We start from the raw sequence: 14,236 nt of genomic DNA on the forward strand, positions 1-14,236 counted from the left end.
AGCACATCTGTCTCTACCAGATTTCCTTAAGAACTAAAACTATCTTTGTCATCTGTTTTCCCAGCATCTAGTGCATAAGTGCCTTCTTCTACTATTAATATTAGTTTTCTCCTTGCTGTCAGGATGTTTCTCTTACACCCTTTTGCTCTCACCAGTCTCTTCTCCACTTGTGTAAAGAAAAAAAAATGGTACTAAATAAATACTAAAATAATGAACAATTATAGGCACAGAGCATTCAAGGAACTTGCCTAAGTACTCAGAGCTAGAAGATTATATTTGGATTTGAACCTATGCCTGCCTGGTTCCAAATCCTGTACCCTTTCCATGACAACACATTGCTTGCCATGCAAAAAGACTATCTGTCCTGGGGCTAAAAATTTAGCTCTGTGGTAGAGCCTGTGCCAAGCATGCACAAGACCCCTGCACCACGAAGAGGGGCTGGCAGTGGGGGGGGGGGGGTGGAGTCGAATTTATAGACTAAGGGCATACAGTTTTAAAAAGCAGAGGAGTTGGGGCTGAAGATGTAACTCAGTGACAGAGGATTTGCCTAGGTACACCAAGCTCTGGGTTCGATCCCCAGCACGCGAGGAAGGAAGAAAGAGGTGTTAAACGCCTTCCATTTACAATGAGACAAATGAACTGGCTTTCTAATCCCACAGAAACCTTAACGAAAATGGGAGAGCGGGTGTCACGGCTTCACTGGGGGGCTCTTTCCTCGGGGGAGGCTTTTCTCCTCTTGACCACCAGGCTAGAGATATTCTCAGGGCAGAAATGACAAAAAGGGAGCCAGGCCTACAAGTTGATCGCTCCAGTGTCTTCGCGGAACTTATGCATCAGAGGAGGCCCCATCACCCCAAAACCGCCTGGTGCCCTAACCGCCGTCTCACATTTTCATGGTGCCCTTAGGACCCAAGTTGGTCCTCAGCACATCCTGCAGCCCTCGGGCGGCGCATATGTTGACAGCCAAGGCCGCCTGGGCCCGCGCCACTTCAGCCTTGGAGTTTATGGCCTTGATCGCTGCCATAGCCTAACGGTTGAGCGGGGGAAAAACAGCCTTCGTGCTAGTTCTGAGGTAAAATTCTGGCGCCACGCCCTCTCCTGCGCTGTGACCAATCGTCGCTCCATCAGGAAGTGACGCAATCAAGCCTCGCCGGGACGGAAGCCAGAATCGCCAGGGATCTGGTCGCAAAGATGGCGTCCTCCGCCTCCGCTCGGCCTCCGGCCGGGAAGCGAGTAGTAAATCAAGAAGAACTCAGACGATTGATGAAGGAGAAACAGCGTCTGAGCACTAACCGGAAAAGGATAGAATCTCCGTTCGCGAAGTACAACCGCTTGGGGCAGTTGAGCTGTGCCCTTTGTAACACCCCGGTAAAGAGCGAGCTCCTGTGGCAGACTCACGTCTTGGGAAAGCAGCACCGAGAGAAAGTGGCCGAGCTGAAAGGCGCGAAGGGAGCCGCCCAGGGTCCATCTGCAAACGCTGCGTCTCTTTCCGTCAAGAGGAAAGCGTCGGATGCGGATAATCAAGACGCCAAGAGAGCGAAGGCCTCGGTTCCTCAGGTACAGCCCTCCACGTCCGCTTTGTCCACCAACTTTGACAAAACAGGAAAAGAGTCCGCTAGATCGACACCCAGTAAACCTTCGGGACTCGGTTTACTCCCTGATTATGAAGATGAGGAGGAGGAGGAGGAGGAAGAGGAGGAAGGCGGAGAAGGAAAAAGAGGAGATAGCAAGCTGCCGCCTAGCACACACGGCAAAGAACACTCACTTTCTTCCTCGCGGGAAGCAACAAGTAGTGTGCTACCAAACGATTCCTTTAATACCAATCCTCCCAAGGCCCCCTTAATTCCTCATTCAGGGTCAATTGAGAAAGCAGAAATACATGAAAAAGTGGTGGAAAGGAGAGAAAACACCGCGGAAGCATTACCAGAAGGATTTTTTGACGACCCTGAAGTAGATGCAAAGGTACGAAAGGTTGATGCGCCAAAGGATCAAATGGACAAAGAGTGGGACGAATTTCAAAAAGCCATGAGGCAGGTCAACACTATTTCCGAAGCTATAGTCGCTGAAGAGGATGAGGAGGGACGGTTGGACCGCCAGATTGGGGAGATTGATGAGCAGATAGAATGTTACCGTCGGGTGGAAAAGCTGCGGAATCGCCAGGATGAGATTAAAAATAAACTTAAAGAGGTTTTGACTATAAAAGAACTGCAAAAAAAGGAAGAGGAGAATGCTGACAGCGACGATGAGGGAGAACTACAGGATTTGTTATCTCAGGATTGGAGGGTGAAAGGGGCTTTGTTATAAGGTTTCTTGTTGTTTGTTTCTTACCTTACTGGGAATTGGATCCGGTGAAGCTCTACAGTTAAGTCCCTGCCCCCCCACACACACTTTTTTTAAAATTTGAGACAGGGTCTCCCTGACTTGCCCAGACTGGCCTCGAACTTGGAGATCCTCCTGCCTCAACCTGCGGAGTAGCTGGGATTCTATAGGCTTGCTCCACTATTGTTGTAGCTATTGTAAAGTTTTTTTCAGCAGTAAAAATGCTTTCAGTATAACAATACATCTGTTACTCCTTTCCTAGAGATTTGGATACTCGTGTCCATTTTTGAGATACAATGAGCCAGGAACAGTAGCACTTTGGAAGGTTGGTGTAATGTATTTTTGAGGTAAAGTTGCTTTTGAAATTTTTGAAGTGTTATGTATCAAAGTGCCAACTTTTTCATACATTTTAAGGCTTAAGTGTTTACTTTTGAGTTGAAAATCTGTAAGTTGTAAATATTGTGTACAGTTAAATATATATTTACGTAATTATTTTGAAATTTATAAGTTGATATAAGTCTGATAAACAGACAAGTGTTTACATGAGTACTCTGCTATTTGAGATGTATATATTTTTCTGAATCCTATATCAAAAGGTTGCAATTTTTTATTTTGTCTTGTTTTAAGAACACTACTCAAACACAAAAGTTATTCTGGGTTACTCAGTTCTCTGGATATTCTATTTTCAAAAAAAATTTTAGAAGAACATTGAGAAAAATATATACCAAACATGTTCAACCTTCTTAAAGCAAAGTTTCCCTTTGATTAGACCAGTCATTGTCATATGTGGATGTATATGAGAATCACCTTTGATACTTTTAAAAGTGTACACATGAATCACCTATAAAGCTTAAAAAAAAAAAGAAAGAAAGTCAAATATCTGAGTAAACCTGGGTGGGATGGGGTCCAGACAACTATTTTTCTTCTTCTTCTTCTTTTTGCATGAGTAGGGATCAAACCTAGTGCCTATTAGACAAAACACTCTAACCCCAGCAGAGACAACTGTATTTTTGAAGTTCCTAAGTTATTCTAATAATATGCCAAAATTGGAGAGTGCCTTAATCTAGAATCCATTTATGTTGTTTTCAGAATTACTTTTGCTCTAAAACATTCCATAAATTTCCTGTTTCTTGAATGAAAGAAATACTTATTACCTTTATTTCCACCTTATCCAGTCTGAATTTTGATTTTGTGATAAATTAGGATTCATTTTTATAGGTTTTGTTAATTATGGAGAGGACATTTAAAGTTTTTTTTTTATTATTATTTAAGTTTTCCTAATAGTAACAATTATCCTTGTTGATCTTTAATAGATTTAGTTATTCCTTCCTTTGGAGATTTGGTATTTAAACAAGAAAAGAGAATTAGTGTTCTGGAGTCAGAAATGCGTACTCAGACAGCATATTCAAATAATACGTAAGACTTAACAGTTATTAGCACAGGCCAGGCAGGATTCTAAGTGCTTTACATATATTAACTCGGTATATGAGTTTCCCTAAAGCGAAGATTTTATAGATAGAAGTACCAAGAAAGTTTGCAAAGCCTTGAATTCTAAATAATTCTTCCTGTTGGCAATGTGGAAATAAATGGAGGTATTTTAAGCAAAGAATTAATCTGCAAAGAAATATCAGATGTCATTCTAGTTGCAGTATATAGAATGAAATGAACATGGAAGAAAGAAGCTGGGAGACTACTTGAAAAATGCATCTTCAAAAGCAAGGTAATAACTAAGACTGATTAGATATGGACTGAAAAAATAGAATTCAAAGAAATTTACAAGAAGAGTTGTTTTAGTGACTAGATGTAGAAGAAGAGAGAAAGATGGATTCAAAGGATAGATTTTTTTTTATTAGTGTGGATGCCTAGAAGTTGTTGTCTAACACTTGTTGAGCAGAAGCACAAGTTATTAATACTCTTTCCATCTCTGGCACAAAAATCTTTGCTTTCTTGAGCTGCCAGTTGGTCAGTGATAGCACTTTCAGTTTGACTAAGGGTACACCTGCCTCAAACCTATGAACCCACACTTAGACTTTTCTGTCATTCATCACTTTAGTTGTAGTTGGACACAATACCTTTATTTCACTTATTACTTTTATGTGGTGCTGAGGATCAAACCTCACACGTGCAAGGCGAGTGCTCTGCCTCTGAGCCACAACCTCAGCCCTCATTCATCACTTTATTATTTCAGCATGAAAGAAGTACAAAAATGGGTTGAATTGTGAGCCCACTTCTACCTTGGTTAATTAATAGTGTAATACCCAATAAATAATGCAAGCCACATATATTTTAATTTTTATAATAGCCAATTTAAAAAGAAATAAGTGGATTTAGTTTTAATGATTTATTTGATTTATCAAAAATATTAACATTCGGGGCTGGGGATGTTGCTCAAGCTGTAGTGCGCTCGCTGGCATGCCTGCGGCCTGGGTGCGATCCTCAGCACCACATACAAATAAAGATGTTGTGTCTGCCGAAAACTAAAAAATACTTATTAAAAAATTCTCTCTCCCTCTCTCTCTCAATTTTTAACATTTCAATATGTAATCAGTATTTAAAGGTTACTAATGTTACTTTTTTTTTCTTTCTTTTTTTTTTTCCAAGCAAAAAGTGGGTTTACTGCAAAAGAGAGACTTCTTCAAAGAGAAGGGGCCCCAGAGTTGGGAATCCCTCTTTGCTTGTTTTCTAAAATCTGAGTGTTATCAGCAATCACAGTTTAGACTGGCCACTTTTCAAGTATTGAGTAGCCATTTTGTGACAGCACAGATTAAAGAGAATGTTATCCAAGTGAAAAAAATAAAACGGGAGGTAATAAGCAGACTGATATAACTGGAGCAGAGGGTTCATTCCTGGCAACAGTGAGAGTTAGCACTGGAAATGTAGTTTGTGAACAGTGTGGAAGGCCTTCAATGACATCTATAAAGAATTTGGACTTTCTGAGTTTTATCCTTAAATGCTATCCCCCACCCCCATGGGGGCATTGAATCAAGGGACCCTTTGTCACTGAGCCACATCTCCAGTCCTTTTTAAAGTTTTATTTATGAGACAAGTCTCACTGAATTACTGAAGCTGACCTTGAACTTTCATTCCCCCTATCTCAGCCTCCTGAAATGCTGGGATTAACAGGTACATCCAGTGAATGTTGAGTCCTTAATTGTTACACAAAGAAGGCCTTAAGGAATACCAGGTGAGTGTTACTATGCATTTGAACCCCACCTAGGGCTTTTAGAAAAAGTTCTCAAAATTTGATCCCAGTGCTCTGAATCCTAGACTAGTAAGAATGTGCCCTGACCATCATTAGTGCCCTGGTGAATCCTTGTTGAATTTGCTGAGGCTGGCCTCAAACTTGAAATCCTGCTACCCCAGCTTCCCAAATCGGGCAGGAGGCTTGTGCCACCAAGCCTAGCTCCAACCAGATTGTTTTTAATACTAAATGTTTTATTAGCCTGTGTGACCTCAGGAATTTAGAAGATTTAAATCTAAATAGGAAAAAAGATCCCAGAACTGACTACATTCTATTTTCTACCTACATTTCCACCCTCAGTGATCTCATCCATTTCCATGAGTGCAGGTATCACCTATGTACTGAAGACTCCCAGTTTTCTCCCCAAAGTGATCTTCCTCTCCTAACCTCCTGGCTCATTTAACTGCCTATCTAACATTCCACTCAGATGTTTAATAGTTTTTCTTAATTTAGTAAACCACAAACAGCTTTGATTTTCTTTCCCAAACTATTCTCTCTAGTCCTCTGACTCAGAAAAATGGTGCCACTACCCACCCAGATGCTCAAGGCAAACCCTTAAAGTCATCCATTCCTTTTTATCTCCCAAATCTGTCAGCTCTACCACTGAAATATATACAGAATCTGCCCATTTCTGTCTCCACTGGCCCTAGTCATTTGCCTCATTCATTATTGCCCTGTCCTCCCACCTTTAGCAACAATCTTTTGACAAATTAGGATTGTTTTAAGAACCGAAATTAAGTCACTCCAAGTCATCATATGCTTCCATCACTGAGAAGGAAAAAAAAAATCAATCCTTCATTAAACCTACATGGTACTCCAGGATTGGTAAATATCATTTCCAAATTGATAATAGCCCCATTGAGGACAGAAGAAGACAGAACATAATTGTTCTACATTGAAGCGAATGTTCCCATCCCAGAATATTGGCATGGCTAAGTTTGTTTGTTGTTTTTTTAATTTTCAAAGAAATTGCAAGTCAAGAATGATTTTGTTTTTAGTGAAATCTCAAAAACACCATGTGGGCTGAAGGTGCTCTGTGGCCCTCACTTTGTGCTGCCTCTCCAACTGGATCTGCTGTACTCTTCCTCTTTATTCTCATTGGCTAGCTTTCTAGTCCTCTAATGTGCCATTTCGGATCTTGTGTCATTGTCCTTCTCTACTTGGAAGCTGACTTCAGGTAGCATGACAATCTTTGTCCCAATGTCCCTTTCTGAGTTAAACAGTCATCCCCCACCTCCTGCCACTACCATATTATAAGTTCATTAAACTGTTTACTATCTTAAATTAGCTTATTTGTACATGAGTTAATGTCTTTCCCCACAAGAATGTAAACTCCCACAAGGACAGGGAGCTTGTCTGTCCTGGTCACAACCTAAAATTATTCCAGGCACATAATGGGGCTCAATAAATATCTGTTGAATGAATAATACCCACATAGCTGGATGTTGCTTGGTAAAGTGGTGAAAAGACCAACCTGACTCACAGAAGTGGCAACCAAGGCTTGAACAAAGGTTTAAGAAGCCTCTTCCCGCTCTGTGTCTCCCTTACTTGCTTGACACATGAAATCTTTACCTGTTCTGAGCACATGAGCAGCTCAAGGAGGTTTACACAACAACCTCTAGAGTGCAGTGGGCCACCTCCACAGTTAGCAGCTAATAGGAATTCCTCATGACACCAAACAAGCAAAAGGGGATGTCCATATGTCAGTGGGATCTGTGGTGAGCCCTGATTGCCTAGAGGACTCTTAAGTGGAGAATAGAGGAATAAAATGTTTCAGAAGCAGGGAAAGATCAAAGAGTCGGCAAGTACACACTGCCTCCCAGCTGCTCTCAGCCTTCCCATTGCATTTGGCTCCCTCCTTCCATCACTTGGCAGTCAAAGCCATTTCAGTGAATCTGCACTCAGCCATCCTTCACTAAAGCACTCCCCATCTCAGAGGAGGAACCGAGTTCCATCTGGCTGCACCACCATTTTGCTAACAGCATTTGGCAGGATTTGTGCACACTGGGGAGTCAGCAGTCACCTTTAGGGAATGGTAAGGACCACACTGGGTGGTTGATTATTTTCTTTTTCTTCCTCCTACCCCACTACACCATAATGGGGATTGAGCCTCGGGGCACCCTACCATTGAGACACACCCCCAATCTTTTTTTTTTTTTTTTTAATTTGAGACAGGGTCTTGCTGAGTTGCTCAGGCTGGCCTTGAACTTACAATCCTTCTGCCTCAGCCTCCTGAGTCCCCGGAATTACAAGTGTGTGTTTCTGCACCTGGCACCTGTGTGTGTTGCTAGTTGTCAGTTGTTTTGTAAATTGTAAGGCAATTTCAATCAAGCCTGGTGGTCAGATTATTAATAATAGCTACCATTTGTGAGATATCTACCATGTGTCTGGCCTTATGCTAAGACTTGACCTATGCCATCTCTAATCTCACAACAACCTGTAAAGTACATCTCTTCATTTTACAGATGAGAAAACTGAGGCTAAGAAGTGAAGCAACTTGCTAAAGGAAACAATCCAAAAGCTCCTATACTTCCCACTATCACCATGCATCCTTATTATTTAATATTAATGTGTTTGCATAGTGAGAATACTTTTTCCTTCACTTTAGTTTTGAAGTCTCAACATACCCCAGAGAAGTAAAGCAACTTTTACTACCTAATGATTATTCTAGATGTCTATGATTTGTCCAAGTTCATTTAGCAAATTAATTGCTAAAAGACTAGATGTAGCTTAATTTCCAGTTATAGCTTTTTGTTTGTTTGCAGTACTAGGAATCAAACTCAGGGCCTCTTGCTCCACCATTGAGCTATATCCCTAGCTTCCCAGCTTCCCAGAGACATCTTTCTTTCTTTTTTTTTTTTTAATCACTACTTTTTCTTTAGAGAGAGAGAGAGAACTGTTTAATATTTATTTTTTAGTTTTCGGTGGACACAACATCTTTATTTTATTTTTATGTGGTGCTGAGGATCGAACCCAGCGCCCCGCGCATGCCAGGCGATCGTGCTACCGCTTGAGCCACATCCCCAGCCCCCAGAGACATCTTTCTATATTTAAAAATGAAATGTATAAAATGGAAGATGATCTCCAAAATAGCAAGAATTAAAATTACAGAAGCCAGGCATGGTAGCATATAATGCCTATAATCACAGGTACTTGGGAGGCTAAGGCAGGAAGATAGAAAGTTCAAGGCCAGCCAGGGGAATTTAGTGAAACCCTGTCTCAAAAACAAAAAGGACTGGGGATGTAACTCTGGTAAGGTGCTTGCCTAGCATGTGCAAAGCCCTGGGTTCAATCCCCTGGTACTGGGGGGAAAAAAGGAAGTTGTTTCCCTTAGCAAGTTGCTAAAGTTTAAGGGAACTCAGTGCTTCTCAGAAACCATGGCTGGGCTAGGAAGCCATATTTTTAAAAGTTTCTTATCCACACTGATTCTCTCCATGCACTCTTATCCTGCCTTACCTCCATTTCAACAACAATAAAGTTTACTCCTTTGTCCTCTGATGGGAGGAAGAATGGTAACTTCAGTTCCCAGACATTCCAATGAGGAACAATCATTACACAGTGCCCATGATCCACCACTGCTATGGTTCAGATATGCTTTGTCCCCCAAAGGTTGAGACTTTGGTCTTCAGTGTGGTGATGATGGGAGGTAGGGCTTGGTGGGAGTCCTCAGGTCACTGGGGCCTACCCTGTGAAGGGACTAAGGTAGTTCTTATGGAACCCCTGTGTTAGTTCTTTGAAGATAAGCTATTATAAAAGCCTGAGCCTGAACCCTGAGTCATTCTCTGGCTTTCTGTTCTGCAATGTGGTCTCTCACTTCTGCACGTGCTCCTGTAATGCCATCCTTCCCAAAGCCAAGCTATTCCCCAGACCATGCCTTTGAACTCCAGAACTGTGAGCTAAGTAAACCTCCCTTCTTTATAAAGTTACCCAGCTTCAGGTATTTCATTATAATAATGGAAAATGGACTAATACAACCACTTTTTATTTATTTTTTTTATATTTATTTTTCAGTTTTCAGTGGACACAACATCTTTATTTTATTTTTATGTGGTGCTGAGGATTGAACCCAGCGCCCCGCGCATGCCAGGTGAGCGTGTTACCGCTTGAGCCACATCCCCAGCCCCAAACCACTTTTTACCAAGGCAACCTTAGGTCACCCTGGTTTTGAGAACACCATATTCCCTTAAGGAAAAGACTCTGAAAAAAAAAAAAAATGCCTAAGGCTGGAGTCCCACTTCTACCACTTACTTTGTATGCAATAGCCACCTGTCCAGGTTATACTAAGAGCCTGAGTATTAGGTTGTCTTGGCGCTTCCTAAGGATCCTCCCAGTGGGTGATATCAAGGCCAAGTGTAGGCAGGTGAGGGAGACACAAAGAGCTGCCCGGGTCAGTAGCCTTAAGCAAGAGGGCGTGGGCAGGACTGCCCAACAAAAGAGAGAGGAGGGAAGGGGTTTTGGAATAAGAAAGGGGTCAGAGGAACAAGAGTGGCAGAAAGGGCATGGTGGTGCACACCTGTAATCCCAGCGACTTGGGAAGCTGAGGCAGGAGGATCACAAGTTGAGACCAGCCTTAGCAACTGAGCCTGTCTCAAAAAATGAAAAGGGATGGGGGTTTGGGGGACACGGAGAGGAGGCTGGTTCCAAGTTCTTGAGCAGCACCTGTTGCAATGGTGATTTTTAGCATGTATGGGATGAACAAAGCTGGTGGCCTGATTTACCAACTGGACAACTGCTAGCCACGGGCTGAGCTATATTCAGGTACCCTCTGGATTTGCTATCAAGCTACACAAGAGCATGTGCTGGTTGCCTTCAGACAGCAAGACAGCATCCAGGTGGGCTGTAAGGAAAGAAGTGAAGGAAATCAAGAGAGAGAAGAGGCAGCTCAACAGTAACAGGTTTATGAGGGACAAACCTGCAGAGGGGGCCCAGAGACTGAGACCCTTCTTCTGCTTACAGCCTGGGGTAGTTATAGACGGATGAGGGAGTGGGTGAATTTTTGTGGTTAGGCTGTTGCCAGGGGGTTGTCAGGGAAGGGAAGGGTCCTTATGGTCAACTCCATTATTTGAGGTGGTCACTGTTCCATGTCAAACCAGGTGTTTTCAGAATTCCAGTCCCAGATAGCAGTTTCCTTTCTTTGCATGATGATCAAGCATTGCCTGAGGTTGAAGGTCAAGCTGACTCACAGTGATTGTGAGGTGACTCTTGTTCTAAGATGAAGGATATGTTTCAAAATGGCCTTGCCTTTGTCAAATCTTCCTAACATGGGCCAAACAGCGCTGGCCTTCAGAGGTGTGGACGTGAAGGGCAGTACATGGCCAATGAAAAAGAGGTGCTGGAGCATCGGGCTAACCCTGCTAATTAGCCGGTGTCTCTTCAATTTGGTCAGCCCAGCCCCGCCCCACCTCCAATCAGAGAAGCTCATGCTGGCCTCCATATTCCACTTGCTCCTTGCCACTAGCTCCCAGCTGTCTCCTGAACAGGGAAGCTCAGGCACATTCAAACTGCACTTCTTCTAGACACTGAGAGGGATCAAGGTTGTGACAGAACCTGGGCAAACTGGAATAGATTCTGTTCTTTGAAAAATTTATGAAATTTACTGAGATTTTCCCCTCAATAATCCATTCTACTCCCTGGAAGTGTGAATCAGGGGTGAGCTGTTTGATCAGAACCTGAAGCTAGCTTTGGAGGTGGCAGAGAAGCCTGGGACTTTTGGAACTGGATCATAGGCTAAACCTTCCTGGGACCCCCAAATTCTGATAGATCCTGCAGCACAGTTCTACTGTTTCCATTCCAATGGGGATCCCAGGAGCCTTGAGTGTACTTGGGAGGATGCCACACCTGATGATGTGTACTATCCCTGAGCCTGAATGCCATGCTGTCTTCCTTTCTGTATATAACATGGTCCTAATTCCCAACTCTGTATGGATTTATTTATGGAAAAGGTAGACCCATAAATCCCTTTGATTCCAAAAAAAGGGGTTGGGGGTGATGAGGATGTAGCTCAGTGGTAAAGCACCCCTAGTTCAATCCCTAGTTTCTTAAAAAAAAAAAAAAAAAAAAGCCATCTTAAAAGAAAAAAGCTGTCTTCAACCGCTGCCCCCAAAACCAAAGCTGGAAAACTGACAAATCACCAATACTACCTGTCAACCAGCTCTGTGTCCTATGCAGGATACAGAATTGAAATTTGCTTCCCAAATAGGCTCAACTCTTTATAAAAACCACATTGTCCTCTGAAAAGCATTAACTTTCTTCTTCACACTAGATAACCCAATTCAGGAGCTCAAGGAAAGTGATAACAACACCTTCCCCACACCTTAACTCTCCTCTTAGTCCTGCCCCCAAACTGCGCCCCCTCCCAGCTCTGCCATGCACCAGCTACTCCCAAAGCTTTGCTCCTTCCTACCTGAGCCTGGCAGCTGTAGCACAAGGTTTTCAAAGGAGAGGCCAGGAAACACCTCTGATTAAGAACCAACCTCTGCAGCCTGGACTAAGATAAAAAACCAGGGACTGATTTGAATTATTGTATCTTCCTACAGCTGTTCCCTTTTAAATATTTATCCTGGCAAACACCACCACCATTTTTTACAACTTACTTTAATTGTGCGACTATTAAGCAAACCAAACCGTAAAATTGGCTTTCACTGCTGAGATTTATGTGATTCATAGAGCAGAGCTTATTAAAGAAGGGAATCCACTTGAGAGGAAACTAACCTCACGAGTGCCCATCCTCTCTAGGAAGGTAAGAAACCCTTCCCCTATTCCTGCCTGTGGCTTCCCAGCTTCCAGCTTCTAGCATAGGAAATATAGAGAATCTACCCATCTCCCTGTGATTTTTATTTCTTCTTGACAACTCTAACGAATCTAAACTGGAAGTCAGGAATGGTAGTCTTAAGAGTGGTGTTAGCTCTGAGACACTCACAAACAAGATCAATGCCCTGGAGGATTTATGACCATGGTCTGAAGAAAGGAGCTGATCACGGATTTTTGTTTCATTTTGTTTTCTGTGGTGCTAGGGATTGAACTGAGGGCCTTGTGCATGCAAGGCAGGCAATCTGTCAAAGGAGCTTTATCCCCTGCCCTGTGATTTTTGAATAGCTAGGAAATAGACATGGGGTGTCCTGATTATTCACCACCATAGTTTTGCTTTGAGACTCCAATAGAAGTTTTCCCCTCCAAAATGCACATGTGCACATTTGTATAAAAATTCAGTAGTTCCAGGACACCCCTGACCCCCTAGTATGGGTCCATAAGCCTCAGTTATTTCTCACTACTTTCACTCCTGCCACCGAAGCTGCCCTCATTTCTCCCAAAGCTGTCCTCATTTTTCACAGTAGCTACCTAACTCGTCTCCCGATTTCTGGATACAGGAGCCAGAGTGATAGTGATCCCGTTACTAAGCCAGATCATATCATTTATCGGTGCAGTGCAGTCCATTAGCTTCCCATTTCACCTGGACTAAAAGCTAGTGTCTTTATAATGGTTTAGGGCTCTGCAGGAGCTGTCTCTTTGTTGACCTCATCCTCTGCTCTTCTCAATCTTAACTTGAGCCACTTTAGTTGTTCTCCCAATGTAACAAGCACATTCCGGCCTCCTAGTCTTTCCTTGATACTCCCTCTACCCTAGATCTGCATATGGCTCTCCCTTTCATTCACTTTTTTTTTTTTTTTTGTACTGGGGATTAGACCCAGGGGCACTCTACCACTGAGCTACATACCCTATCCTTTTTATTCTTTTTTTAATTAAATTATTTATTTACTCTAATTTGTTATACATGATGGCAGAATGTAACTCATTTCATATTACACAGACAGAGCATAATTTTTCGAGTCACTGATTATAAACAAAGTATACACAGATCTAAATGTAAAACTATCACCATTTGTGTCTTTTTATTCTTTATTTTGAGATAAATAAGTTCTTTCTAAATTGCTGAGGCTGTTTTCAAACTTGTAATGCTCCTGCCTCAGCTTCCCAAGTTGCTGGTATTACAGGCATGCACCACCACTCCCAGTTTTTTTCATTAATTCTCTTCTGAGTTTAGTTGGTGACCTTCCTGATCTTTATTTAAAACTGCAACTCTCCCCTCATTGTCCCACACCTCTGATCCTCTTCAGCTCCCTTCTTCTGCTTAGTACCCATCCATACCTTATAGCCTATGTACTTTACTAATTTGTTTGCTATGTCCCACACTAGCCTGTTAGCTTCATCAGGGTAGGAATTTTTTGCTGTATTCCAGGTTGGAGAATTGTGCCCAATACAGAGTAGGCATTCAATGAACACTTGACTGATTAATCCACAAAGGAGAGACTAAACTCTGAGTGGGACGAATGTACCCAGGCTGGAAGGTGGAGGAGAATGTACATTTACTGAAATACCTCTAAGGGCTAAACAGTTTGCAAGTTAATATTAGTCATCTCATTTAACTGTCATAAACAATCAGAAAAGTTATTTTATCCTTATTTCACTCCACCCAAAATGAAATATTTAAGTTTAAATCTAGCAAAATATGTACAAGATCTATATAAAGAATACTACAAAACTTTGAAGAAATCAAAGAACAAAATAAACGGAGATATTCAATGTTTATAAATAGGAGACTCAATACTGTCAAGATGTCAGTTCTTCCTCACTTGAGCTGAGGATTCAGTGCAATCACAAGAAAAATCCCAGCAAGTT

General features: G+C 42.2%; 3 protein-coding genes across 5 annotated transcripts in view; 1 reads left to right on the forward strand and 2 right to left on the reverse strand.

Annotated features, from left to right (window-relative positions):
* The window catches only part of LOC114082774 (E3 ubiquitin-protein ligase rififylin), a 786,130-nt gene that overhangs the window by 679,740 nt on the left and 92,154 nt on the right, over positions 1 to 14,236 (reverse strand). The gene's annotated exons all lie outside the window — the stretch shown is intronic.
* Positions 1 to 14,236, reverse strand: part of LOC114082782 (T-complex protein 1 subunit zeta-2) — a 52,125-nt gene that overhangs the window by 33,936 nt on the left and 3,953 nt on the right. For 2 of the 3 annotated variants that reach the window (XM_071607158.1, XM_034635366.2), the window contains exon 1: positions 888 to 1,052. The exons of the other annotated variant lie outside the window; for it this stretch is intronic. In XM_071607158.1, the coding sequence (XP_071463259.1) occupies positions 888 to 1,024 (137 nt within the window). In that variant the 5' untranslated portion in view covers positions 1,025 to 1,052. Of the gene's footprint in view, positions 1 to 887; positions 1,053 to 14,236 lie in introns of those variants that run through there. 3 annotated transcript variants of the gene reach the window in all.
* On the forward strand, positions 1,179 to 3,368 carry LOC114082783 (zinc finger protein 830). The gene has a single exon (XM_027923876.2). The coding sequence runs from the start codon at positions 1,192 to 1,194 to the stop codon at positions 2,302 to 2,304; it is 1,113 nt and encodes a 370-aa protein (XP_027779677.1). The 5' UTR covers positions 1,179 to 1,191; the 3' UTR covers positions 2,305 to 3,368.

Source organism: Marmota flaviventris (genome assembly GCF_047511675.1).
Source record: "Marmota flaviventris isolate mMarFla1 chromosome 17 unlocalized genomic scaffold, mMarFla1.hap1 SUPER_17_unloc_1, whole genome shotgun sequence".
NCBI lineage: Eukaryota > Metazoa > Chordata > Mammalia > Rodentia > Sciuridae > Marmota > Marmota flaviventris.